This window comes from Idiotropiscis lumnitzeri, chromosome 1 (genome assembly GCF_059441095.1).
Source record: "Idiotropiscis lumnitzeri isolate Australia: NSW breed Sydney's pygmy pipehorse chromosome 1, RoL_Ilum_1.0, whole genome shotgun sequence".
Lineage (NCBI taxonomy): Eukaryota > Metazoa > Chordata > Actinopteri > Syngnathiformes > Syngnathidae > Idiotropiscis > Idiotropiscis lumnitzeri.
The window spans coordinates 14225341-14252882 of NC_142391.1; the positions used below are offsets into that span (position 1 = coordinate 14225341).

The following is a 27542-nucleotide window of genomic DNA, read 5'->3' on the forward strand; positions in this document are numbered from 1 at the left end:
CTGGGCCGATTCTCTGGACCAATACTCTGCATTTTGACTAATATCGGCCTTTTTTAAAAAAATCTAATGGCCGATAAGAAATCAAGCTAAAACTGTGTTAACGTCAAGGAATTATTTATTTAACATTTTAATTAACTTTATAAGAGATTCTACTGACTCTGGGAACATGCTGCATTTTTTTTTAACATTTCACTTTGAACATTAGGATGACAAAAAAACAAACAATGAGGAGCTAGTGTTTAAGTTTGCCTTTAAGTTTAGCTGATGACCCTGAGAGGTTCCTCAACTTTTTGTTACAATCTTACAACAAAATTGTTTGTCAAAAATTTACAATATATATTTTTGAATAAACCTTATGCAGATCTGAAAAAATGTTCAAGAAACATATATGTTTAAAGACATTTCGACAAAGTTAGGAATTTAATTCATTCTTTTCATTTTATTTGGATAATATTTTCCTTTTTACTGAAAATGAATGTCTGCGCCAAATATCGGTCATCGGCCTTCTCGACTTCTAATAATCGGTATCGGCTCTGAACAAAACATATTGCTCTATCTCTAGTGTCAACACAACACTTGAATCAATTTATATTTGTGCATCAATACTTTTGCCTTATCAGACTCAATACAAAAGATATTCCAAGCTACCTGTGGTGATGCATTCAAAGTGGTTTCCCCTGCCAACATAGGCAGGCAGCTATTGAGTTTTGCATGATTTAGGAACATTACCGGGGCATGAACAAATCATCAGCCCATATTCAAATGCGCCAAAAAAAAGATCCCAAATTTGTATCTCATCTTTGAAGGGCTGAACTTAAAAACAACAAAATTGGCCGAGGCAGTACTGGACAACTTTCAAGACTATATTGGTATATTGGTTAAATTGACTGAAATTTGAGGGAAAAAAATATGCCTAACAATTTGCACTCAGGAATTCGAGCTGCCACCAAAATTTCTATTTGCGAGATGAGTGTTGTGTTTTTTTCTTTTGCTTGTTGTTGAAGAAGGACAAGCCTCAACAAGGGATAAGAAAAGATGAACGTACGAAGAATACACACCAGTTACATAGCGCAACTTGTTCTCAACTTCAAGGGAAAATGTTTCATTTTGGTTCTCCAGTGAGTAAGTTCAGTGACTTACACGAAACATATCTGCGGCACAAATCACCTTTGCATTGCACTATTATTAAATTGTGCTTTTTTAAAAATCTTATTCCGTTTGCATGCACCTGAAGTTGGCTAGCGTCTCAGAACGAATTGTGTTCTACTTTCGAGGTTCAATTAAAAAAAAGCAAACTGCACAAGGAGGCCAAAACGCGCTGCTCCGAGTGTACCAAAAAGAAAATGATAGAGTGTGCAACAAGCTCTTACCATGACTGTTTCCTTGGGTCTGCATCTGTCTCCCTGACTTGTGTCCTCCCTTGTTCCCGCTCAGATGCGAAGCCACGTGTCCGTCCAAGGCCAAATCCAACGCGGGGCCGAGTCCGGGGTTCTGCCCGTTAGCGCCTTGATCCTTCCTCTTCTTGCCCTTTAGCCAGCCCAAGGCCCGGCCCAGGGAGTGACTGCGTTTTTTCCTCCCCTTTTTATGATGCTTCTCTTGGGCAAAGATCTCAACCACATCGTGGGGAACCAGCTCCCCAAAGCCCAGCGAGTCACGGTTGGACATCCCACCACTTGCTGGATTTAAGCCCTGAAACACATACAGGACAAAAAAAATGGGTTCATCGACAATGCGAGTGTTGTTCCTAAATGTCTGGTAGGTACGTTTTACAGCTTTACTGGATACGCCACAAAAGCATTTAGAGTGACGGTGACGGATTATCAACGATAAACAAGTTTGAGTCCATTTGTGCGCTTGTGTTGTGATTGTGTAACTCTGTGGGCACGACTCACTGAGCCGGCCACATGGCAGCCAACCTCAGTCCCCTTTCCAGCCTCTAAACCAAACTTCACAGTTCTGTAAAGAAAGGCCTGGCACCGCTCCCTTCATTCCACAACACAGAGTCATAACTCACAAAGCCGCACCCCACAGCGCAGACACAGCTACACGGCACACAGGCTGAACTACACACTAGGAAGACTAAAGTAGGAAAATAAACAATCCTGGTGTCCATCAACGTTCATATCAGAGACATTTTCAGGTTATTTCCAATCATGTCCGCCGTTTCATCTTTCCCCATGAGCTCATCGCCCTCTCTCGTCCTCCCTCCTTCACCTTGCTAAGCTACTACTCCTCCTGGGAATCTGCAACATTTACTGGGCGTCTTCCAGCCGCATACTTTATTGGATATTTATCTACTCTCACAGGATAAAAGTAAGAATGTGCTTCCACAACGACAGCAGTAAGATCAAGTTAAGAAGCATGGAAGGGGAAAACACGATGAAAGTTGAGTATGAAAAAAAAAAAAAATCAGAAATCCCGGCTTGATTTGTCAAGATCAGTTGCTCAATTGTTGTTGGCTTATGCTACGCAGTCAAGCGTGATAAAATATACCCCCCCTCTCTCTCAATGCTCCCCGAAACTAATTTCAGCATGCTGAACAGTAAAATGCAGGGAATGCTTGTGTCCTTCAGCATGAATCACACTGAAAGGAAACATTTCCAAATAAACTCCGGTTGTCAAAGCAGACATGCAGAATAAACATAAGAACGCATTTGGAGGCGACGTAAGGAACATTTTGGGCAAATTATCATTTGAAGCTATCACATCTTGCCAAAGTCAGTGTGGGAAATTGCGGGAACATGGAAGGGAATATGCCTTCAAATGCCATAAAAGTTAAATGTGGGTCTGGTCTCTTGGTAAACGGGTGATCCACACAAAAAATATATGCACACGGCAATGCAAGCTGAGCTTCAGTTCTGTTTACAAGCTCAGCTTGTATAGAATTTAAGTGAGTCACAGAGAAAGGCCTTTTAAAAGACAATGCATACATCTTAATGAGACGAAATTACCAGGTCCACAGACCCCTGTGTTTCTGCTGCTCTGAAATTATAGTCATTTACTGTAGCTATGACTAAGACATGTCTATGTGTATTGGATCAAAAATCAGACGCCTCTCCATGGAGACGGGGGCTGGTTCCTTTGTTTACAGCGCAGGGGCTGCTGTGAGTGCCACAAACTCCCCGATTATTTTGTCCAAAGAGGAACCAGAGCAGTTCCTCTGTAGTAGGATGCAGCAAAAAGACCACCCAGTGACTTACGCTGCAATCCGCTCTCGAGAAGTTGACTCATGCTACTATTTCCACGGTTACACGTAAAAGCCTTCAAGTATTAGTCTCGCAAACACATTCAAAGAAGAATCATGCACTAAAAATAAAACTGTCAAACACACGGAATTAATGACCTGCTTTTATTGTACACTTAGCGGAGAGGTTTACACAAGCAAGCCAGACAAAATGGTGAAAATCGTCACTGCACAGTCTTCATTGTAGAGATCATTTATAAGTACCCCCGAGATCACGACGCATCAGATTTTCTCATGAAAAGTCAGTCGCAGTGCAACATTATTCATGCCTGATACTGCATCCGTCCCTCTCACAAGACAAACACAACTTGCGGTTTTTCTAGTCGTGCTAGAGTAGTCATGTGTTCCAACATGCTGTTTACTTATCCTTCACGATGGACATTCGACTATCACTCGGTGCGCACCCTCAAATAATGCAGTGGCACTATACAGTAGAGATAAAAAGTCTACACACCCCGGTTCAAATGTCAGGATTTTGCGATATCAACAAAAGTTGAATCATTTAAAAAAAAATTGATCCAAACAACTCATTTTAAAACTACATAAATTACTTGCCCAAGTGTGCACACCCTCTTATAATGGTGATGCGGTTGTGTTCAGAATTAACCAATGACATTTCAACTAAAGTTAAACGGAAGCAGACACCAGTTATGATTTAAAGTGCCCCTGAAACCCCAAATCATTGTCAGCTGTTCTAGTAGGCTTTTACTGACGAGTTATTTGTGTTTGCGCAGAAGCCTGAAGGTTTTGTGCTAAGACTGACTGCTAATTCCAATTGTTTATTATTCCATCCACCTTGATTATGGCTACGTTCTAATGTTTTTACCCATATGTGATACGTGTCAAATATTTTATGGAAAGGGATCAGTTTTAAATTTTTTTCAAATCCAACTTGGGCCACTTTTGTAAGCGGAAATAAATTGGATAGTCATCCAATACTTCTGCAGTCTGGACACTCAGGTCGCAATCATCCGATCTGTACGTCATAAAAAGCCCTGCACGCACGGGTGGGGCGAGGAAATATTCATGATCGTCCTTGTTACGACCGGCTCTGCTAGGGAAGGAGGGAAGTAACATAGACCAAGTTGTAAAACGGTTTGGAGAGAGTTTACAATTTATTTTTAGTGAAAGAAAAGAGGTAGGTTTCAAACAAATGAGTTTAACAAAAAGGTATTAACCATGTTCACAAATGTGTATAAGTAAACACTAGCAAGTGTCTCCAAAATTTACGAAAGTCCATACAAAGCGAGAGACACAACTGGCGCAAGCGAGGCGAACTGAAGTCTTAAGTCCCAGCCGCCCTGAGCAGCAGAACCGAGGTCCTTTTATTGGTCCCAGCTGCGCAGGTGGTGCTCGTTGATAGGGCGGTCCATTAGTAACGAGTGGGAAAGCAGTCCACCAACGAAGAAGGAGCGGGAAAGCAGTCCGCCAATGACGAACGAGCAGGAAACCAGGTCAAGGATGAGGAACAAGCAGGATACTAGTCCATTTACTTTAGGACGAAAGGTGCAAGAGTTAACGCAAGGAACAAGGGGCGTGGCCTTGTAGGTGGGCCCTAGCCAAGGGCCGTAACAGTCCTTGCACTGATGAGCGTTTTCATCAAAAAGTGAACAGAAGTTGCCAGTAACTTTGTAAGATGTCTGCCATCTGGCTTCAACCGCGAGGGGCCAATTGTAAGTGAATTCAATACAAGTCAGTGTTCATTTGTGATGTGCATCAATGATGCAACGTCATCTTTAGTAGATGTCTCCATGAAATGAAAAGATTGAGGAGGGATTGTGTCATTTTGCTTGACCGTCGACAGTTTCGAGAGTTGCCCCTTCCGAAGCTTGAGGACATGCATTCCAGTGCAAAGCTGTGTGTACGCTGGTTTTATGAACGCGGGTAAGCAGAGTAAAAGAAACACAAAACATTGGCAACTGCCTTATACCTGAATTCAAAGAACAAAGGAACTCATTGGGGAGATTAAGATAAATCTATCAGGACATATCACAAATCTGGCATTTAAGATATGTGTCTTGATTTACTGAAGAAGGTAGGATCTATATAGTTTTTTTAATTTTCTATAAAAACCGTTTTATTCAAAAGCCTGAAAAAAATAATAATTGTGTGAGTGTGCTTCAAATTGGACTTCTTAGATGCCAGCCTCAATTATACTAAATTCCGTTGTTTTAATGCGTCAAGCAGAACAGAGTAGCTTCAAACGGAACCTAGGATCCGTGTGACCACGTTTAGGGACTTCAAAAGCTACTGGGTGGCCATCGACTTCAAGGCCATGTTCACCTAATTTTAAAGAAGGCATACTGTCCTATGCCTTGCATTCAAACTTTATGTTAAGGTGATTGAAATCGGTTGTTAAAACATTTTGTGTAATATAGAAATTGGGAACTTATCTTCACCATTTGAGTCATCAAATGATCCACCACCCAGAATCAAGGCAGCAACCATCTATCTAAGCAACAACGAATGAACAAATTTTCTTTTGCTTCGTGTACAGTTTGTGTTTCTACTGCGTGACAGTCTACATATCCTGTATATGGTCATTAGCATAACATCGCTAACACAACAAACCTAAGACTTCGGCTCAATATATCAAACCACTCAATATATAGACTAACGGGGGTGGCATGTTTAACCAAGGTGGCTGATGTTGCTTTTAAACAATTTTGTAGGTCTGCAACCAACAATTATTTCAACAATTTATTAATCTGTCGAGTTTGTCAATTAAATCAATAAATCATATAAAATAAATAAATAACTACATGTAAAAGAAAAAAAAGCTTTTTTTTTTTTATTTTGACTCCACAAATAATCAGTCCACTTTCATGGAGGATTATGTAAATCGCATAATATTTACTGGTGAGAAGCTAAAATTGTTAGCATTTGAACCATTCAAAAAAGAAAATGGAAGCATGAAAGATATCTAAACAATATTTGATTATCCAAAATAATTTGATTCATTTGGATCTTTATGAGATTAATCAATGGTAGTCTACACTTTTGATTGGCTAAAATCCGTCTGACTATAAATCACCCCGCAGTATAACTCGCACCAGTGAAAAAAATGCATCATGATGAAAAAAAAAAAGATTGATAAATATAAGTCGCACGGGACTTCAAGTCACATTTTTGGGGGGGGAATTCATTTCAGAATAACAGAGCTTCTCTGACTCACACCAAGACCAGGACCAGCCAAATTATGGGGGAAAAAAAGTGCAACTGTAGTTACTTACTTTAAACAAAATGGACATTTCCTAACAGCAACAACAAATGATTTTTTTGTCTTAAACGTGGTAAACATGAGTAATGCAAGGTCCATTTTGGGAGTGGGGCTGGCAGACTAATTCGTGTGGATAAAGCACTGCCAAGAGGGCGTGGCAGAACATGCAGGCAGCTACCTTTGTTTGGACTAGAACGGTCTCAGTTCAACCACGAGGACATTCACATCTGCATGTTACGACTGCCTCACATGACCCAGCATAGCAGTCAGTGATCAGCTGGATATTGTTAGCAAGAGTCTGCAAGGGGGAAATAACACATTGGAAAGGTCAACATTATCCTTAAAAAGCAGTTAGTTTTGGATTGTTTCCCGTCTGCCTTTACCAGACAAGCAGATGTTTCATTTTGCTTTGTGGAGTTATTTAGTACAGCACCTGCATACTTTGGTTAGGGTGTTTTCCACAGCAGCACTCAGATTAAAAACCATTGGGGAGTACATCAATCCATTTGAATGATGTTATTTTCTTTTGTTTAATCACTAAACAATTCTAAATAAACACCAAAAATCATCAAATAAACCATAATAAACTTCAGTGCAATATTTCAATCAATCGATGGAATAAGTGATAGTGACAGCCTCATTCTCACTCTTTAAACACATTTTAACTCCAACGAGCCTGCATGTGAGTTTGAGGGTGTGAGCGGTGGCTGACAGCAGCCCTTTGCATGAATGTGCTCGTTGTGTTTATGTGTCATACTGCTCTCCCAGCATTCAATGACTAAAAAGCGCTTATCAGCAATCGGTAGATACTGTTGGACTGACAAAGACATCAGATGACACGTTAACATTTTAATTTCTAGTCTCCTGCAAGTTGATTCCAGACAGCATCATACAACAAGACTGATATTATATGACTTTTGTATGAAGCAAAGTCCGGGGGATAAAGTATCTGGCAGAGAGAATGCAGTGTTGAATACAACAATGATGTAAGTCAATACTGGCATAAATAAAGCAGGAAAAGCGACACAGTGAGCTGACGGAGGCCTGGATGGTGATGCAAGTTAGCGTGCTGTGAGGCCACTGTAGCCATGCAGCAGCATGTCTACAACGAGAACAGGCTACATTCCTAAGAGATTGATAATTACCCGCCGCCAAAGTACTCTTCTGTCCACATTTGCTCGCACCCTCCCACCGTCTCCGTCTAACTCGCCCCCTCCATTCTCCCTTTCACCACCTGACTGCATCCCTCACCTCCACGCTGCACATCCCCTCATGCACATGAGTGCGAGGGACCAGCCACATGCCGCGACAAGTCAAAGGATAGTGGTGGAGCCATGAGTCATTAGCAGATAACTGTTCTCTAACATGAACAGGAACATATTTTGCCACACTATTACAATTGCTCTTATACCTGAAGGCAAGGCAAGGCAAGGCATTTTTTTATTTATATAGCACACTTCATACACAAAGTAACTCAATGTGTTTCACAAAAGCAGAGATACAACACCAACCTTAAGGGCTGCTATTCCACAAGGGGCGTTGAGAGATTTCACTATACAGTATATTGACTTATCACTGGGATGGGATCATTCAAAATACTACTTTTGTACCGTTAATACAGAGCAATGGTTTTAATTGCACATTTGTATAAATGTTTTGTTAGAATCCTTGGAGTGCTGGTTTTGGAGTGTGTGTGTGTGTGTCGGTCTGACTTCCTGTTCATGCTCACTCTCTGCCCAGAAGCACGCCCCTCAAGTCTGACTTTGTTTACTGGCCTTTCGAGCAGAGATGATTGTACTGGACAAGATCTGCCTAGCAACAATTAGCTTCATAAAGAATGAGAGACGATTGCATCTCTGTTCGCGAGATAGCAAAAAAAATATTTCTGTTGTTCATAGTGAATCATAAATTACTCTTTTTTTTTTGTCTGCTTACGGTTGTGACAGAAATTGCTGTTTGAAACAATTTGCACTGCGTGTGTGTAATTCCACTCTTAATAATAATGATAATCATGATTATGATGATGATGATAATAATAATAATAACATTAATAATAGAAATAATAATAATAATAATAATAATAATAATGTTACAAACTATGCCTGCAATATCATTCTACGACACTTCACTGTCAATTTGAAATTGATTAATTGTTCAGTCCTACGTCTCACACACACAGGATACTTCGACAATAGAATCATTAAAAGACATTCGACAATGGAGCCATGCCTGCCTTTCCTGAAAAATGCTCAAGTTTGTCCCTATTGTTGGTACACACACTTAAGAGTAAAGCCCACCAAACAAATCTCCTCCAGTATAACAGTCGAATGAAGAATGTAATATAATTTCAGCACAACATTTAGCAACAACAACTACCGATGTTTGCGTATGCCAAATATTGTTTGCGATAAGAAGCCACTGATGAGTTACTCATCAGCAAAGCCAATTGATCAATATTTGTCACTCATCACTCTTGAGTTTCTTTCCAGGCTAACGCAAACACACTCACACTTAATCTACATCTAAACAAAAAATTATAAGCATTTGCCTACTGTAACACCCCGTAGTTCTTTGCCAAAACATCTCCTGAACCATTAGGCCAAAAAAGAAAAATAATTCACCTCGGCAGGAACCATGTTTCTGTCGTCTTCCCAGGAGCCACGTCTGTCTCAAACTTTGTTTTACTGTACAGCTCTCTTTCAAGCCAAAGCATCTGCTGTGCCTGCGGTGATTACATAATTCACCTGAAATCTCCATGGGTACGTACATACATGCCCCGGCATGGCAGGCTGGTCGAGAAGGAGCACCAGTATGCGACACACCCTCTCTAAACAAATGGCTCTGCCTCAGCCTCACCTATAGCTGCAAGTACACGAGCTAAAAAACAAAGACTTTTCCTTCCTGTGTGACCTGAAATGTTAGTAGCTTTTTGTTTTGTTTTTGAAGGAGGGGGAGATTGGATTAGGACGTCAGCTTTCAAATTTCAAAGTCCAGAGAGGTATCATCCAAAGATGGGAAGCATGAGGCCTTGCACGTTATCTCAGTCAGGTTAATCAAGTAGGAATTTCAACAGCATTATGATGTAAATGTGAACACACACGCACACAAGTACTCACACTCACAAGAAGGGGAAAAGTGCTGGCGCTGAAAACTACACTGGTAAAAGCAGAAGTACAGATCCAAATCAGTAAAAGTAGAAAAATAAAGACTCTGAAATTCACTTAAACGCAATTAGTAACACCAATTTTGATACGAATAATATATTATATTATTTTGATAAGTTGTTGAAAAAAATTCTCTACAGTGAAATAGTTTCCTTCTTTTATTAATTGAATTAATTAATTTATTTTCTGTGTAAGCACTACTGCTTCCACAGTGAAGGAAAAACAAGCTAGCTAGCAAAGTCTAAAGCTTTTATGCTAACAAAACATGATCGCATCGCTTTGCCAATATTGTGAACCAGCATGAAATGTTAAATTAGCTCCCAAAAAAGTTTAGATGTAATTTTTGAGCACCATAAACCGGTGTGTTCTTTTTACACTGTCACAATAAATACAACATATGACCAATGGTGGGGAATATCTTGCTTCTCTCAAACTGTTGCATCATCATTGTTAACACTCCCTTGTTCTAGTTCGTCCAAGTCAACGTTTTCCTGTTGTTTTTTTTTAATTCACTTTGTAAGCCCCAATTTCTCATTTAATCAAAATCCTGCCCTTTTACGTTGCTTTCACGGTGTGTCTCATCCGGTAGACAAAATTAATGAGTACAAAGCACACACTTCTGTTTTTAAAAATGTGTTATAAAGAAAAAGAATTAACGCCAAAAGTGCAGCTTCTGAAAAGAATCCACTTTAGTAAGGTAACTAAGTATTTTTACTTCGTTACTTGCCACCGTTGACACACACACGTCACTGAATGGAAGAAGCCAAGTGTGTGGAGCTCCACGCTGTCAAGCTAAGCCAATGATGGGAAACAACACAATAGTCTTCATTGTCGTGAGCTCCGCGGCTGAGAGAAGCGAGACAGGTCTTAAATTACCTTTACTTAAGATCCCTCAAGGCCAAGCTGAGCAAATGTCCCACACCTTCTTTTTTTTCCCATACATGCCTCGACTCAACCTGAATCAATTTCTCACATTACTCTTTTGTGTTCGAGCGTCACCACCTGAGCTACTGTGGTAAAAATCGATTGAAACGAGGATTCAATTAAACTTGTGTCATGAAAAAAAAAGAAAGAAAATAAAAATGAGTTATAAGAACAGCAAGTGTGTATCAGTACCATTGTCATGTGACGAAGCAACACCCAAATTCTACTTGATGCCTACCTCGTTAAACTTTTATGATCCGGATGGCTTGACCTCCCCTCAGCCTCTCTCCATTTGCAGTCTTTTTTACACTTTGAGTCCAAAACTTTTCAACGACCCGAGCCTGCGAACTTCAGGTGAGGCATTTCCGCGAAAGGCAAGGAAGAGACGCGAGTAGCTCCACTACTTCGGAGGTCAGCTCAAGTTTTTTTTTTTTGTATTCCAGCTGTCAGCCGTCGAGGACGCCCCGCCGGGCCGCGGAGGGGAAATGGCTGGAAGAGGTGGTGCTCGGGTGGACATGTACCAGCCCACCTGGAGGAGGCTGGCCGGCAATTGCTCAGGTGTTGGATGCGGCCATCCGGTCTGTGTAAGGGCGACATCTAGTGGCCGATATGGAGAAGTACACAAACCATAGCTAAATAGAAGCAATCATCACAATAGCAGTATCCACAATTGCAAATGTTCATGTCCGAATTATTCAATATTTTAGTACATCTTGATAACCAAGGAGCTGAATGGCATAAGTATTCCGTCCAATGTGGCCTTTTCCATGATTGAGTGCATGAGACAATTGAATATTAATGACACATTAAAATGTGGTATAAAGCAATTTCTTCATGGTCGAGGCATTTTAATTAATGACAAAATGTCTTTATTGTTAGGTGACCCAAATGAAGTTACATGATTTGCACCATGTTTTCTGAAGATGCGAATCACATTTTATTAAATCTTTTCCTAGTGGTATTGTCTTTTGCATGAAAACTAACGCAAAGGCATCTTTTTTAGTTGTTGTTTGATTCTTTTATAAATGCTCTCTTTGTTACACAACCTACTTAAAACCATCAAGGCTGAAAGAGAAAGACTCTTTCTGTTACTTTGTGGCAGCCATTTTGCATTCACACAATTCACAATAGCAGACAGCAAAATAAGACTTGTTTCTGATATGTATGCATTTGTGAAAGTGACGGAACGATTATTATGATTGTTTAAAGAGAGAGTGTAATGAGTAGTTAGCAGCTTGCATGATTTATGCACTTGTTGCCGCAGAGTTTAAAGAGCAACACTTGTAAATTGTGCAACTCACATGGTTGCTATGAAGCTATTTATGTCTTTACTCTTATGCAAAAAATGTATTTCAGTGGATTCCCAGCATTGTATGAATATTTACTATTAATTCCTTCAAGTTGGGTCAATAATGACTTTAGAAAATAGTACTTCATCATGGCGGAGTCAGCATTGGAAATATCTACCAATAATAAAAAAATATATATATTTTTTTTTAAACTAAGGTGACATTAAAAAAAATAGCTTTTTTGTCGGCATTATTTCTGAAATTATGAAAATGACCCATATAAGTACTACAAGCTAATGTAGAGCATGTACAGTATGCAAGTCTGCACTGAGCAGACCCCGATTTTTGATGCCCCGTGGGGGTCTGAGAGACTTCCCCCTAACCCAGGGATAGAGTTACCACACTGACTCCAGTTGTTATTAATACGCGCAAAGTTAGCTCCTGTTTTGCTAGCGACATAAACACACCAGTGAGATTCTTTAATCGTGAACAAACTTGACCGACCATTTCTCTGGACGACAATCGTCAAACTGAGTGAGTATCGGTTGATGACCAGGAATTAATCAATTGTTTTCATTTACAGTCATCACTATATGGTAAAATCATTGGCTTCTACTTGTTATGCAAAATAAATCAAAACTACAATCTAATCTTTTGCAAATGTGATTTTTTTCATCATCATCTGATTGACTCATCTAAAAATAAAAGAGTCATTAATCAGTCCTCGTTTTTGGCTCGTCTTGCAGTGAGCATGGACAATCAGGGCGAAGCAGCAACTGAGGAGCCACCCATTGAATTTGTTGAAGACATCAGACAAAGCACTGACGATGGCAACTTGGAGAGTGACGTTTCTAAACTGGACAAGTCAGACACGGAGAGTGTCGGACCGATGTTTGAGCACTGCATCGAGCAAGTGTCCCGTTTGGAGATGCGGAGAGAGGAGCTGATACAGGAGTTTATGTATTTACAGGAGCCCATGATGCGACTTGTGGCTCATCTGAGGGAAAAGCTGATGGAGAACTGGAAACTGATCGCCCTAGCTCAGATGGATCACATAGATGTGTTTGAGGAAGTGCAGCAGTTGAAGAGGAAACTCTTCAACACTGCCAGAGACTGCATCCACAGCCAGGTGACGCTGGCTGAACAAAAGTACCAGGTGGCTCAGGCGGCTCTAACAAAGGTCAGACACCAACTGGGAGCAGCTTTTAGGCTCACACCATTAGGCTGCAGGTTGTATTGATTTCTATATTCTGCACTGCATGTCATGCAATGAACATTCAGGTATGACAATGATGTGATTATTTTTGAGTAATTGTGGGTTTAACAGTCAAAAATCTGGTCTTTGGGGAAATTTTATTTTTTATTTTCACATGCATTTTTTTTCTTTTAAGATTTCCCTCTTCAGCGATGGATTGTTTACATTTAGTCAATGCATAACGATCATTAGCTCAATCTTATGAGACACAATTCAAGAGCCGACGCAATGATGACTGCTCAGTTTGACTGACACTGTCAATGATATATTAATTTAACAAGGTTTTGTTCCTCTGCGGAATTTGCTTTTAATTGAATTTGTCTGTTAGAGAAATTATCAAGATGATGGGAGTTTTACTGTCATAAAACTCAAAGGTTTTTAGTGTGAAAGTGAAACTCATTCGGTGTAAGCCCAGCATTAGTGAGCTGAGCGTAGTTGTATGTGAGCATTATTATCTCCCGTTTTTTTAATTGAAATTAAATTTTACGATTATAATATAGGTCATCTATTTCTGAGACTCATCTTTTCACAGGAGGAGCTCAAGGCCCAAGTACAATGTCTGACAGAGGAGTTGTTTCAGCTCCAGGAGTCCCACCGAAACCATCTGAACTCTTTGAGTGATCAGACCAAGAAGTCGTGCAGACCGAGAGCTATGAGTGACGTCAGCGTGTGCCGTCAAGCTTCCGTCCGCCTCCAGCGCCGGCTCAGCGTCAGCATTCAGGAGCTGGAGGGCTGGTACGAGCCCCGACTCTTAGCACTGCTGAAGAGAAGGCAGTTTGGAGAGAAGGCATTGAGAGCGAGCCAAGAGCAGTCAGCAAGCTTTAGGGCTCAACTAGAGCCCCTAAAACAGGAGGTACAAAGACTGGAGGAGCAGAGGTCCTGTCTGGAGCAAAGGATCAACCTGATGCAGCAGGAGAGGGATGAGATGATTACACAACACAAGGTACAACACATTAAGAATTAAAATAGTTATAACAGATGGTTCATACCCATTTCAATGTTCATCCAGGAAGCTGAGGAAGAAGTAAAAGAGACTCTGGGGAAACTAGTGCTGGACTTTGAGGTTCAAAAGAGACTAAAAAGAGATCTGGAGGCTGTCACAAATTCTATTTTAGAAGAGATGGCAAATCTCAGGTGAGTTTCATTTTGACATTCCCTCAGAAATCATTCGAATCCTCGGAAATACGCTCGCTCATCAAAGTGGGTTGAGTCAGGTTAATAAATCAACAAACTGTAACATAACATTGAGACGTGACTTGGCAAACTGGGAATTGGAGTGTATTGTAAACCTTGTGTGAATTCATTTCTGACTCAGTGCTAACACTAGAATTCACAGGTCTAACATGAACATATTCTTTCTAGAGTCTGTGATGACGCTACAACCGAAGAACAGCCAAAGGATTATACTTCATGTCAGTTCACCGAATTTTGAACGGTTGTGCATGAAATTTGTTTTCTAAAGTAAAATCAAATACAAAGCATTAATTCTGTTATATGGACTATAATTCGTTTCTTCTTACATGCCATCCCATCCATATCATATAGCACTAGGCCTCATAATGGTCACAGGTGAAAGGCGGGCACACCCGCAATTGCTCAACCGTAGGACTGATACGGTGACAAACATCCATTCAAACTACAAAGCAAACCCATTTACTCCAAATATTTATTATGAATATAAGTACACAAGAGTTCAGATGCAGCACAAAAACAAGTGAAAATGTAGAGAGGGAAAGAAATGTATACGAGATGCAACACAGCTGGAAAATGACTACTACTTCCTTTGCACAAATAAAGAGGAAACCTTCGTATGTACATTTGTATAAAAAATGGATCTTAGTAGAAATGTGATCTTAACTAACCAATTCCAGAAAAGATGAGGGAAAACAAACTCATCGAAAGAAAGTACTGGAATAACAGACAACTTTTTGATGGTTTCATCACATCAGGTTTGAATAACTTGGATTATGACAAACAAACAAGCCTAAAAGCACTGAAACCAATTCTGGCTGATCACAACAACATGTTGCGATTTTCTCAGAAAACACTGGTGCCCAAAATGTAGATTTAAAAGAAGTGCTTATGCACCCAACAATGGAAAGAGATCATTTCAATAAGCAGGTCAGAAGCGAAGATGAGAATGCATTCATGCTTGAACCTCAGAATCTGCTACTCCTTCGGGGTCTTCGTCGTTGTAGATGTTTTCAGCCTGCAGAAGAAGGAAGAGGAAAAAAAAAAGCATGTTTTCAAAAATTGTACAAAACAGTACAGCTAATTATGTCTTCAGTTATTCATTACCATTTGCCACACTTGCATGATGTTGTCCTCCGACACAGAGCAGATGACCCATGGCTCGTTGGGGTTCCAAGAGAAGTCTGATATCTTGGCTGTGTGTCCACCATGGATGAACTAAACCAAAAATATGTGTGAGGCACTTTTCATCCAAGCTACATGTCCAAATTACATGAGAAGAGCTAATTGTCCCAACTAACCAGCAGCTCAGGGGGGCCATCCTCTGCATCCTCGGGAGATTGCTCCTCGCCGATCTTACTGAGGTCCCATACATTTAGCCTCCGGTCTGTACCACTTGAGGCTAGGATAGTTTCATTATGAGGAGACCACTGCACCTGTTATAAGAAATTTGAGACAAATGTTGCATTTCTAGGCTGGCTCGAAAACTAAAATGCTTTAGCAAAGCTACTTATCAACGTAGTCATGTTTTAGAAATACGGTACTAGGTGTCAGGTCAGGAAGGCTGTCAAGCCAGCTCCAACAATAGTTGTTCAGCTACAGTAACACTTCCAAAGTGGTGAGAAGGCCAACTTCAAAATAAAATGTTTCCAAATACAGTAATAGATAGAAATCAGTGCCCTGGCACGCTTTTACTTTTAAGTTATTCACGACACTGTGGGGGCTGAGTTGACTCTGCTTCCCGATTGGAAGTTAGCTCTTTGGGGCCCAGTTTAAAATCTAAATTCCCATCACAAAATTGCCACCACCATCATCCTGAAATCAAGCGCAATCAATGAATAAGTACACAAAATTTTTTTTTCTTCTTTATCTAAATATTTGATGCAATTTCCAGTGGGCTATTCAAATACCAAAATATTAAATATCTGCATACCTACATGAATGAGTTTCTGAGCATGATTTTAAAACAAAAAAACCACCACTATCACAATGACCATCAAAATCACTTTTACCTGGAATATCTCATCTTTGTGAGACTCAAAGGAGTGCAGCTTCAGCTTCAAGTTTCTCAGGTCCCACAAAGCCACAGTCTAGAAACACAACATTCAACATCAACTCCCACAGACAATCGAGAGACTGGTGACCTGCATGAAGAGCGAAAACCCACCTTGTCTGCAGAGCCTGTGGCCAGGATGAACTCGCTGTACGGATTGAAAGACAAGCAGTTGACCTCAGCAGTGTGGGCATCCACTGCGTGACTAGGCTTGGAGGTGTTGTTGGATCGCGTGTCCCAGCTTTTCGAAAGGAATAAAACATCAGATTTGAAGACCTGGCCGTGCTCCAAAATTGACATGCTGTTAATTTGTCTTACATCATGAGTTTCTGGTCGTCAGCCACAGACCCAAAGAGTGACTCGTGGAGCAGGTGCCAGGAGACATCCTCCACAACAGCCGTGTGGCCCGTGAAGATGGTTTTCGCATCCACTATCTTTCCCTCCTTAGGCACTGTGCTGATGTCCCACAAGCAGATAGTCTGACAAGGAAGCAGGCAGCAGTAAGAAACTGGCATATATACGTTTTAATTATTATAATTATTATTTTTTTTTTTAATCTTTTTACATGGTCATCCGAAGCACTGAGGAGGCAGCCGCTTAGGTTTGGATTCCAGGAGAGGCCGTAGCCCTCTTTCTGGTGACCTCTCAAGCGAAGGTCTGGTGTGCACTCTCCAGAGGGGTCTAGAAGAAAGCCATAAAAAAATAAAATAAAAGAATAAATATATTGATGAGGCAAGATTAAAGAGGGAGCTGAAACTGGTTAATCCAGGACTGTGAAACATGTCCTTATTGTCACCTGGTTTGGACGGGTGCTTAGTATAATCAAAGACCAGCACATCACTGGTGGGGGTCTTGGTGGCGATAATGCAAGGGTTCTGGGGCATGTACCGGGCTCTGTTGACTTCTCCTTCATGATTGATTTTGATTTCAATCTCTATCTTTCCACTCACAGAGCCAAAACCACCAAACTCTGTAACGACACACACAAAAAAACATGATTAAAAATGAATGCACAACAATTTCACACAATTCTTATGCATTTAAAAAAAAAACTACCACCACTAGGTTTCCTATCACATTACAGCGACCATTTAAACATCTGAAGTCAAACAGGCACAAGTGGTAACAATGACATTTATTCGGGTATGAAGTAGGGTTCCATTCAGTTAATTTCAAGGGAGACAGTTTACTGCAATGTTACATTGCTGTGAAATTAGTTTTTTTTTTATAGCTTAACTGTGTTGTTTTTTTAAGACAAGTTAACTTCGTCATGTCTTTTTTGAGGAATGGTTTTCTGGCTCTGGTACATGCACTTCAAATCTGAATCGCATGTTCATATTGTTTTGTCAGTTTACCACCAACAAGAAATTTAATGATGATGACCACTAAAGTGAATAATAATCCTATTGCTTAAACCAAAAGGTTCCCAACCAGTGTGCACAGAGTTCTCATTGGGTATGCTGCAGGAAATTCTCCAATTTTATTTAATTGGTCGGAATTTTTTTATTTATTTATTTACTCATTTACAACAAAGAATTTACCTTTGTTAAACTTTGTATGCAAACAACATAAAATGACAGAGTCCAGATTTAGTGATATTTTATCTTGGTGGTGGCGCATTAAATTTTTCTCTAACATCAAATACACGCCTTGGGTAAATAACAATAAGGAGACCCTGGCCTACATTATACTATCCCTTACCTCCTTTCTCACTGTCATAGTGGGATGCATCAAACTGTGCATCATCGTTGGGCAGCTGAACGCTAGCAATCACAAGGTGATTCTGCTCATCTGAAGTGTGTGTCCCCAGAACCAGCCTGTGTACACTGTAGTCCTTTCCTTCTGGTCTATGAAGATAATACATTCTGTTTCATTTCCACTTGATTCTTTGTGATGCTTTAATGCAGGTGGCGTCCACCTACCTCGTGACATCTGGCAGCCACTGGGCAGTGAGACTGGGCCACTCCAGGGCATGAGTCATGACCAGGTCATAGAGGAAAGGTGTGTTCTTCTTCCAGATCTTATACTCCTCATTGATCACCCTCTCCTCCACAGCGTCGTCAAAGGCAGCTACATTCGGGGTAGAAACGTAGATCGAGTTTGTAAGTTACTGCTAAGTTTAAAAACTATGCACGACACAGACAATACACCATTAAATGGGCCAATATACGTGACTGATTATTGAGTTATACAACAGACGCAGAGATTACTTGATCATTAGCTTGAAGGTTTATTTTGATGCTAAGCTAACAGTGGTGGTACAAGTTGCTTAAGTGTGACGGGGGAAAAAAATCCAAATTGGCGCACAGCCCGCAACTAAAGCACGAGCACTATCCACAATTCCAATTGGATCGACAAATTATCGCGTACTAGTAAAGTAAAGCCCGTGTATTTAGCACACTCGTGGCTGCTAACGCTACATTGGCTAACGGTTAGCTTGCACGTTTGTAACAATGAAAGGAGATGAGATGCGGGTAGACGCGCCAACACCGGTCCAACTAGTCCAACGGTTTCGGTGTTTCGGGGCAGCCATAAACCAAGTTTACCCAATTGAACAGGAAAAGTGATCAGCCTTACCGTCTTTGTCAGCCATCTCGCCTTTGTTGCAAAGCTAATACTCGTCCAAGTGCGACTTTCTGGGGCGAGCGCTTCGAAGACGGCACTTAGCGCTTGCAATGGCGCCAACTCCGTCTAGACGATTATCCAATCACCGTCGAGGAAATTCAACCGGAAGTGCGACATCGCGTTCGCGTCCCGCCCCGTCGACCATGTTGAAAACCGCTGGTGGGTCGGACATGCTGGAATTTCCCTTCCGACAAGCTGTACTCATTACACGCCGGACAAACCTGAAATGGACGATCGTCAGCTAGACCTGACGGACGCGCAGAAAGAAACCAAATCCAAGTATCCTCCAATTAACAAGAAATATGAATGTGAGTGAAACGCTAACTTAGGGTAGAATTGTTTGCTTAACTTGTTCACAATATGCCGTGTAATACAGTACTCGTCAAAACTATCAATGATATGGCCTCAAAATAACTTGTCACGTTTTAATCACAAATATATGATTACATTTTTCATCAATGTATCCACCTTTTGCCTATAGAAAAAGCGAATGACAATTACTGCAATGAAAACATTTTCTCAGCTGATTTCATGCGAAAGGCGGACTCCGCCCTCAAGGCGCAGATTGCGAGTGTGACACTTAACCAACAGCGACAAATGACATAGATTACATACTTGCAGATATATACTTACAATTTAATAATAGTGAGAATAAAGACAAACAAATATAAACTTCTTCGACAGTAAAGGAAAACACAATCCTGAATAAACTAATATTTTAAATGTTCAACAAATTATACAGCACGGCCCCACATGTTTATTAACCCAAGCGCAACTCCTTTGACTGAGGTCACCATTGCGGTGTCCATGAGCAGCATATTTCCTTTCTTAATTATTATAGCACCTGTATACTAATGCAATACGAACAAGTGTTACACTCCCACATTCCAAAGACATACATGGTAGGTTGAGTGAACACTCTCAATTGTCCCTAGATTTGATTGAGAGTTTGAATGGTTTAGTATGCCCTGTGATTGCCTGGCAACCAGTTCAGGGTGTACACGGATTACTGCCCAAAGACAGATGGGATAGGCTCTAGCTAGCACGTCCGCGACCTTCGTGAGAACACGCGGCTCGGATAATGGATGGATGGATAATGTCTAAAATCAATTAATCGCACAACCCTTGTAATAAATGGAGCCAATTTTGATTTACAGTTAGTCATATTCTAAAGTAAACATAATACCATGTAGACGTCACTGATGGTGTGCGGGCAGCGTGGGTTCAGTTCCCACTCAGTGACGGTGTCTATGTCTGCCCTGTGACTGGCTGGCGACCAGTTCAAGGTGTAGTGCGTCTTTCGCCCGTAGACAGCTGGGATAGGCTTCAGCACCCTCCTGCGACCCTGTACAGGATAAGCGGTGTGGAAAAATGACATGACATGACATAATACCATGTAATATGGTCCCATTGTTACTTTCTCTTAAAAGCAAGGTTTGTCTAAAATGATGGCCATGTGTGCATTTATTACAGACTTGGATCACACGGCAGATGTACAGTGAGTGTCCTATCATGTCAAAGTTCTTTTACAGTTTTAGGTTTTGTGATTGGTGTGTTAACATTTGATTACACATTTTAAAGAATACACTCCTGGGGAGACTCTTTGGAGGAGGCCTTTGAACAATGTGCCATGGGCATGTTTGGCTATATGACGGACACCGAAACAGTGGAACCCATTCATACTGTAGAAGTGAAGTCAGAGGGTGAGAAATCTGATCGCAATCGTTGATTCTGTACAAATATTAATGGTTTCCTCTGGATATCTACAGGGGAAGACTTCGAATCGCTGCTCTTCCACTTCCTAGATGACTGGCTGTACAAGTTTAGCGCAGATATGTTCTTTGTTCCGAGAGTGAGTATGTTTCTCACAATTTGCCTTAAGCCTAAAAAAAAGCAACAAAAAAAAAACAAAACAATAAGTTCCTTTGCTAACTGTAAGATTGAGAGGTCTCAGGGTTTCTAACAAGTAGAAGACATTGTTAAAATATTTATAAAAGATCTTTTGATTACATCGCCACAATCTTCATTGTGGTTTCATTTACCACGTTTCTTTCAACAGGAGGTCAAAGTTTTGAACATTGACAGAATCCATTTTAGGATTCGCTCCATTGGGTAATGTTGAAAATGTTACCAAAAATATATCTCAAAATCTCACTTGGCCAATCTTTCTCATCCTGTGCCTTTATCTTTTGCATTTTGAAGGTGGGGTGAAGAATTCTCGCTGTTGAAGCATCCACAGGTACGAATCCTGACAAAAGGTTGTTCAGAGAAAAATGATAAATTGACAGAATTTTTTTTTTTGTCCTAGGGTACTGAAGTGAAAGCCATTACTTATTCTGCGATGCAAATCCATGATAAAGAAAAACCAGAGATTTATGCAATTGTTGATATCTGATACCCTCAAGATTTAAATTGCACCATTGGTTCATTGGGACTAGAAAACATTTATGTCCAAATTAAATGGCCTTTTTAAGTAATAACTTGATCATTGAATTGTAAAATATTATTCGCTACTCTTGTTTTTTTTATTTGATAGGTTACGAGTGTATGATACAACATTAACTATTAATTGTTAATGCAGTGTCCAAATCATTCAATGCTTATTAATTGATGTGATGATCAAAATGATTTTTAAGGAATATTTATTGCTTTGAAAAAATAATGCCTCTTAAGTATATGAATAATGAATTTGCGTCAATCAATTTTCTATATTGCTGGTCCTCATTAGTGAGCTGAGGCATATCCCTGTTGACTTTGTCTTAGAGGTGGGGTGCACATTGGATAGTTCTCCCGTCAATGACAGTGCACATATAGACAGCCATTCATGAAAACCCACACAAGCATGGGGAGAAAATTCTAACTGCATTCCATGCCAACTCCACACAGGAATGCAGAGTTCATCAACATATGAACAAAGGTCATTTGAGCAAGTTTGTTAATTCCAAAGTGTGTATCAATCTGGTAGCCCTTTGCATTAATAACAATCTCAAATAATTAAGTTGCTCTCAGTTTCAAAGCCTGGTTACCCCTGTTGAAAATAAATTGGCATATTTCATTTTGTGTGTTTACTGCTATTGTTGAAAAATAAATGTACTTTGAAAATAATGCTATTCAAAAGCAGTTTTGCCTGTTGTTTGGATGCTTCTGATGTTACTGTAAAAAGCCATAGTTACTGTAGTCTGGAATTACAGTAGTTACTCCCGACACCCAAACTCTAGTGGTATGCTCATCTACCTCGCATGTTCTTCGAACATAACCTCAACTGTCCTTTTTCCATTAAAATAAAATCTGCATAACTACGGAGTTGACCATTACAGTTAAATAAATCCTTCACAAAAATTCAGTTTTTATCAATCCAATTTTGTAAATGAAGTGATTTGCTCTTCTTAAGAATATATTCATTGTTGCAACTGACTTATGTGGGGGAAAATTCTAAGACATTTCCACGTTTACAAAACTTGTTGATAAAAATGTAATACGTATTTTCGAGATATTATAATAAAATGATCGTAAGAACAGAAAACCCAAATCATTGAATATATTGGATAAAATGGCATATTGATCCTGGATTTTTTTCTTCTATACATTCTTTTAACAATTTTCACTTTAATTGCATAAATTCAAATCCACCTTCGCCGCTGATAGTCGGGACTTCCATTAGAAGGGTTGAACCTTTATTGGGCGGTGACTATGTTGTCACGTCCGGTGCCTTCCTCTCTTGTTCCTCCCAATCAAATGCAGCTGCGCCATCTCCTCTTTGTCTCTTGACGTAAGGCAACAGTTCCCCACAGTACTGTGACGGGACGAAATTATCTCGACGCTGTTGCCCACGACGTCTCTAAATTTTGTTGCTTGAAACCTCTGTGCAGCGAGCGGCGCTGCGTTGCGTTTGTTTCATTCCGTAGTGTTCGCGAGGTTTTAGCTTAGCGAGTGCTAACAAAGGCCAATCCGAGTCCGCCATCGCGTCCAGTGCTGTTAAAGAGGAAAGCAAAATGGAAGACACAAAATACCTCCCGGAACTCCTGGCCGAGAAAGATAGCTTGGATTCATCCTTCACCCACGCCATGAAGCTTATTTCTGCAGGTATGATGATTTGATTGGTGATTAGCTTGGTTGGGCCAGCCGCTCGTTTTTCATAATTGCAACGGTTTCAGAAGAAAAGCCAAACAATAGCGAATTAAGATCGTGTTGTATGTAGGTCAATTATCCTTGCATTTGGATTTCTTAATGTACCCTTTAAACTTACAATATCATTTCTAGTTACCGCCATTTTTTGCCGTTGTCCATTTGCTCTCGTAGGTATGGAGTGTCTACGTAGACCTATTGTCTGTGCTTCCCTTAGCATTATCAAGCTCAGTGTTTGCTAAACTACTCGCATAATTTAATGACCGTGCATGTGTCTCCAGATTGTGCCCCGCGTTGTGCGTGAACCAATTTTGTTTATCTTGCACCAATTTAACACCCCAGTCATTGCACTTTCGCGTCCCAGTTTCTCTAATTGTTGTCCTTTTGCAGAGATTGATAGGATCCAGAAAGGTGAGCCCAAGAAAGAACAAGACAAAGAGAAATACTTAGACCTCTTTGCCACAAAGACTCTCCAGCTCAAAGAGCGTGTACTTATTCCATCCAAGCAGTATCCCAGGGTAAGTTGTGTATAATAATATTGCTGTTCTGCACTCCTATTTTATAATGTAGGCGAATCGAATGTATTTTGGGGTGTTAAAGGATTGTATTTGCCATGTTTTTTCTGTTGTGCTAATTTCTGCATAAGCAAATGGACACCTTTTGCTGCTTAACTGGGTGTCATCAGGGAAGACCGTTTTACTGTTCTCATTTTACATATGCTTTACTCCTCAAGGTCAACTTTGTCGGCAAGCTTTTGGGGCCACAGGGTAGCACCATCAAGAGGCTGCAAGAGGAAACTGGTGCTAAGATTTCCGTTTTGGGCAAAGGTTCCATGAGGGATAAGACTAAGGTTTGCACATAATTTAGATTTTCTCAATTTTAAAATGGTTTATTTGCTCTTTTGTTAGTAGAACTACAGCTTGAATTCTGGTTTTAGGAAGAAGAGCTACGGAATGGTGGTGAAGCCAAGTATGCTCACCTTGCATTGGAGTTGCACGTTTTCATTGAGGTGATGGCACCCATCCCAGATGCCTACCTACGTATGGCTCATGCTATGGATGAGGTTAAAAAGTTCTTGATCCCGGTAAGTCACTTAAATTTGACTTTTTGTTTTACTTTGATATCTGCAATTCTTTAAATAAGAATTTGTTGTTAGGAACCTGGTGAGTATGACCCATATATGGACCCCAATTTCCTGAATGGCTCTCACGATGGGTCAGCCAGGGGACGTGGAGGGCATATGGGAAGAGGCCGAGGTTTACCACCTGGTGTAGGTCCGAGGTAAGACTAATGCAGGTATTGATGGTCTTAACCGCGCTTCTGCTCCACCACTAAAGTACTAACGGGTATGCTCGTTTCTCCAGAGGACGTGGGCTCCCCCGCGGTGGTCCTCGTGGGGGTATGCGCGGTGGTGGCCCACGGGGGGGAATGGGTCGGGGAAATTCTCGAGGTGGACCAGCCGGTAGAGGTGGACCCACAACTCCCAATCGAGGGGCTTCAGCATCACGCTCCAGACCCCCTGCAGCTGGGGCACCAAGGATGCTCCCCGCTTCTGCCCTTTCCCACCAGCAAGTCCCCCCTTCAGGCTCCCAAGCCAAACCAGAGTCATATGAAGACTATGTAAGCTATTAACCATAGCTTTCTTATTTAGGCGTCTCAAATGGTTTATACAAACGCACGTGTTGACATCTTTTTGCCATGATAATATACTCAGTGATTTATCTTCTTTTCAGCCTGCTTATGAGGATTCATATGCAGAGCCAGCCTATGAGGGATATGAAAATTATTATAGCCAACAACCTGTGCCCACGTAAGTGAATATTATGACCTGAACCTGTCATCCAGTTCATTGCATTGCAACACATTATGCTTACTTTTGAAATCGCTTTACAGAGATACTGAATATTATGACTATGGTCATGGAGAGCCCCAGGAAGCCGCCTATGAGCAATATGGTAAGTCAACGCTATTTACACCTTCCTCCCCCAAAATATGAAACCTAGACGAATGCATTGATTTTTGTTTTCCTTTCCCCCCCTATCAGGTCAGGAGGACTGGGAGAACACTTGGGCCGCCTCTGCAGCTGGAGGAAAGGCTGCTCCGGCCAGGCAGTCAAAAGGAACCTATAGAGAGCATCCCTATGGAAGATTCTGAACAGCTACTGGTAGAGAGTTACCAAGGCAACTGTCTTGGATTGTAACTCACTTAACGTTTCAAAAGTAATTTCCATAGTTTTTCCTCCCCTTTTTATGGTTTAGTTTTTTTTTTTATTGTTTAACATTTTTAAGAGATTTTGTTGCATGTGTCCGATTTTTCCAGGGGTCATGGGACGCTAAATTTGTTGTCATAGTTTACTGTGTTTCCATTTAATAACTGTTAAAATAAGTAGTCGGCAGTTCCCGCGTGACAAACCTAAGAGGCATTCACATTTTAGCATTATTTTCTGGTTATATTTTAATTGTCATAAAATAATCGTGGCGAAAGAAAACTAGGCTCTATATTTAGTTCCTTACAAACGGAACAAAAGAATAATTTGCAATCAAATATAAAACCGTGTTTTATGGTCCAACACAAATTTTACACCTTCTACCTTGTCTTCTATTAGGTCACCTAAATCAAATGGAGTAAAATTGAGAAAAGGAAAAATATTCTTGATAATCTGATTGTCACAATTACTTGTAAAAATACTGAAGGCCAACCAGTTCTCAATGTGTGTGCAGGTGGCTGCAGCCTCAATATTTTGTACATAATTGTAGGACAACAATGTATGTTACAAGACAAAAATGCTTAAATGTGTCCGTTTGGCTAAATAGGGTTCTAAACGCGTATACCCAAATGTCTTTCTGCATTGCGGTGTTTCAATAAAGTTTCTAGTTTTAGTTTAAACTTGACTTAAACGTGGTATTTTGCCTTTGTTGTACAAAAAAATATTTCCGTTGAACTTGCAAGTGTATTTCACGCTGAATAAGCGATGTGTGCTGTCAGTCTGATTTTTCTTTAAGAAAAAAAACAAAACAAAACAGTGTATTGACGTTGAACTAAGTATGTTTTCCCAAATTTTCTAAATTACACTTGTAATGTCACCTACGATAATAAAGCTCATCATTCCACGAGGTATGGTCTGCCAAATATAAGTTGGACTTGATGATATCCTGCTTGAATATGTATTGTCGTCAACCTTTAGTGTATCTGCAACCCTAGAAGGCGTCAGCCGCTTGAAGTAACTGAATCTCAACAGTATTTCAAACCAAGCTTGCAGGGGTCTTGACTTTGAAGCAAAGTCATGCTGGCTGCTTTTTTATAAAAGACAAAAATCGCTGAGGGGAGGATTCTAAAAGACAAAAGAACGCCACATGAAGGTAACGACTAACAAACTCTCATCTATTAGATCTATGTTTTTATATTGTGCCAAGTATAAGGTAATTATTCAAAATGCACAAAAAAAATGCTTGAAGTGCAAAATGTCAACAGCTATTCCGAGCAAAATAGCCGCACAAAAAGATCAGAAATTGTGATGCAACTCTTGCTCCAATAAAAATAAGTCGGAATTTATTTCAATACCTTATTCTTACCCGGACAATTTCTAGATATTGTAAATGGATGAAAATTAGTCTTATCATAATATCACACCTAATAATACATGTGGTTGTAATATATCCCATGTATATGGATGAAACCTAGTCCATAATATAATATTTAACATTACATGTTCTAGTAATATCCCATTAATGGGGGAAAAAAAACATGCTTGAGTTGCATAAATCTTTAGATCATATTTGCATGTTTGCTTGTGTGAGTGTGTATGAATGCCTGATCATTGTGCATGTTTGCTGCCGAGAACTCATTTTGTCTGTCTTCATAGGTTTTAAGTGAAATGTCTCAATGCTGGAGACAAAACTGCTTGCCGTCTCCCGGAGCTATGACGGTATGTGAGGGGAAAAAAAATTGTACGACAAGTTTTGTCCATAAACAAACTGAAATTTGTTGTGCTTCATACACAGGTCTTTCCAAGTGTCCTTTTGAAGGATGGCAAGGCTGTTCGTCCTCACTGAACCCGGACTTCGTTTTGCAGAATGTAAAATGAGAAGACCACTCATTTTTCCTCTATGAGGAATTTGTAAAATATTTTTATTTTATTTTTACCCATTTCAATTCAAATTTGCAGTCTATGTTGGCTTCAATAAAGTATTTTTATTTGAACTAATTCATCTGTGACTTATTATAAATGCTTAGGAAAGTTAATGGTTTTAGAATTTGAGGTAATTGCACTGTCTGTGTTTTTACTATATTGTAAATTACAGCTATGCATTGTATTATAATACAATTGCCAATAGATCAATACATCGGTTAGTCGTCAGATTATTTAAAAAAAAAAAAAAAGCAAAAGTCCTTCCATTATCTGCGCTGCTTATTCTCAAAAGTGTTGCAGTTGTGCTGGAACCTATCACGGCT

The 27542-nt window shown here is 40.2% G+C and overlaps 5 protein-coding genes across 9 annotated transcripts in view; 3 read left to right on the forward strand and 2 right to left on the reverse strand.

Annotated features, from left to right (window-relative positions):
* LOC148343332 (uncharacterized) overlaps positions 1 to 11053 on the reverse strand; it is a 27920-nt gene extending 16867 nt beyond the window's left edge. Inside the window, exons 1-2 of one of the 2 annotated variants that reach the window (XM_088319004.1) lie at positions 10791 to 11053; positions 1371 to 1689 (exon numbers count right to left, since the gene is read on the reverse strand). In XM_088319004.1, coding sequence (XP_088175130.1) covers positions 1371 to 1665 — 295 coding nt within the window. In that variant the 5' untranslated portion in view covers positions 1666 to 1689; positions 10791 to 11053. Of the gene's footprint in view, positions 1 to 1370; positions 1690 to 9085; positions 9231 to 10790 lie in introns of those variants that run through there. The other variant, XM_088318995.1, reaches the window with a different exon arrangement.
* LOC148343333 (syncoilin-like) lies at positions 10892 to 14803 on the forward strand. Of its 2 annotated transcripts, XM_088319063.1 has the most exons (5): positions 10892 to 11136; positions 12588 to 13021; positions 13629 to 14039; positions 14106 to 14230; positions 14459 to 14803. In XM_088319063.1, the coding sequence occupies exons 1-5, from the start codon at positions 11118 to 11120 to the stop codon at positions 14526 to 14528; spliced, it is 1059 nt and encodes a 352-aa protein (XP_088175189.1). In that variant the 5' UTR covers positions 10892 to 11117; the 3' UTR covers positions 14529 to 14803. The 2 variants fall into 2 exon arrangements, with proteins under 2 accessions (XP_088175189.1, XP_088175197.1); XM_088319071.1 differs by lacking the exon at positions 14459 to 14803 and having other exon boundaries at positions 14106 to 14234.
* rbbp4 (retinoblastoma binding protein 4) lies at positions 14745 to 19078 on the reverse strand. The gene is made up of 11 exons (XM_088319036.1): positions 18918 to 19078; positions 18263 to 18410; positions 18042 to 18187; positions 17137 to 17310; positions 16906 to 17021; positions 16659 to 16819; positions 16455 to 16581; positions 16300 to 16377; positions 15589 to 15723; positions 15395 to 15505; positions 14745 to 15305 (listed from the first exon to the last, which is right to left on the reverse strand). Exons 1-11 carry the CDS (start codon positions 18931 to 18933, stop codon positions 15243 to 15245), a joined length of 1275 nt encoding a protein of 424 aa, XP_088175162.1. The 5' UTR covers positions 18934 to 19078; the 3' UTR covers positions 14745 to 15242.
* A 29-nt stretch (positions 19079 to 19107) lies between these two features.
* tslig1 (tRNA splicing ligase complex subunit 1) lies at positions 19108 to 22075 on the forward strand. Of its 2 annotated transcripts, none has more exons than XM_088319083.1 (7): positions 19108 to 19273; positions 20439 to 20463; positions 20547 to 20668; positions 20735 to 20817; positions 21025 to 21077; positions 21168 to 21204; positions 21274 to 22075. In XM_088319083.1, the coding sequence occupies exons 1-7, from the start codon at positions 19192 to 19194 to the stop codon at positions 21358 to 21360; spliced, it is 489 nt and encodes a 162-aa protein (XP_088175209.1). In that variant the 5' UTR covers positions 19108 to 19191; the 3' UTR covers positions 21361 to 22075. The 2 variants fall into 2 exon arrangements, with proteins under 2 accessions (XP_088175209.1, XP_088175219.1); XM_088319093.1 differs by having other exon boundaries at positions 19127 to 19273; positions 20396 to 20463.
* Positions 22076 to 22660: 585 nt separating this feature from the next.
* On the forward strand, positions 22661 to 27294 carry khdrbs1a (KH domain containing, RNA binding, signal transduction associated 1a). Of its 2 annotated transcripts, XR_015846930.1 has the most exons (11): positions 22661 to 23048; positions 23481 to 23608; positions 23824 to 23940; positions 24028 to 24174; positions 24247 to 24371; positions 24455 to 24710; positions 24824 to 24900; positions 24984 to 25045; positions 25135 to 25309; positions 26953 to 27015; positions 27092 to 27294. XR_015846930.1 is itself a non-coding variant. In XM_088319047.1 (9 exons), exons 1-9 carry the CDS (start codon positions 22958 to 22960, stop codon positions 25242 to 25244), a joined length of 1113 nt encoding a protein of 370 aa, XP_088175173.1. In that variant the 5' UTR covers positions 22661 to 22957; the 3' UTR covers positions 25245 to 26203. The 2 variants fall into 2 exon arrangements, 1 of the variants encoding a protein (XP_088175173.1); XM_088319047.1 differs by lacking the exons at positions 26953 to 27015; positions 27092 to 27294 and having other exon boundaries at positions 25135 to 26203.
* The last annotated feature ends 248 nt before the right edge of the window (positions 27295 to 27542 follow it).

Excerpts from the sequence above, each read along its gene's own strand:
- khdrbs1a (XM_088319047.1), top strand. The coding sequence starts at position 22,958 with ATGGAAGACACAAAATACCTCCCGGAACTCCTGGCCGAGAAAGATAGC. Across the intron at positions 24,372-24,454 it reads CCACCTGGTGTAGGTCCGAG|AGGACGTGGGCTCCCCCGCG; the intron begins GTAAGACTAATG and ends TCGTTTCTCCAG. Across the intron at positions 24,901-24,983 it reads AGCCAACAACCTGTGCCCAC|AGATACTGAATATTATGACT; the intron begins GTAAGTGAATAT and ends ATCGCTTTACAG.
- LOC148343333 (XM_088319063.1), top strand. Across the intron at positions 14,040-14,105 it reads AGATGATTACACAACACAAG|GAAGCTGAGGAAGAAGTAAA; the intron begins GTACAACACATT and ends ATGTTCATCCAG. Across the intron at positions 14,231-14,458 it reads GAAGAGATGGCAAATCTCAG|AGTCTGTGATGACGCTACAA; the intron begins GTGAGTTTCATT and ends TATTCTTTCTAG.
- tslig1 (XM_088319083.1), top strand. The coding sequence starts at position 19,192 with ATGGACGATCGTCAGCTAGACCTGACGGACGCGCAGAAAGAAACCAAA. Across the intron at positions 20,464-20,546 it reads GATCACACGGCAGATGTACA|AATACACTCCTGGGGAGACT; the intron begins GTGAGTGTCCTA and ends CACATTTTAAAG. Across the intron at positions 21,205-21,273 it reads CGCTGTTGAAGCATCCACAG|GGTACTGAAGTGAAAGCCAT; the intron begins GTACGAATCCTG and ends TTTTTGTCCTAG.
- rbbp4 (XM_088319036.1), bottom strand. Across the intron at positions 18,188-18,262 it reads TGGCTGCCAGATGTCACGAG|ACCAGAAGGAAAGGACTACA; the intron begins GTAGGTGGACGC and ends TTATCTTCATAG. Across the intron at positions 16,378-16,454 it reads CCACAGGCTCTGCAGACAAG|ACTGTGGCTTTGTGGGACCT; the intron begins GTGGGTTTTCGC and ends TTGTGTTTCTAG.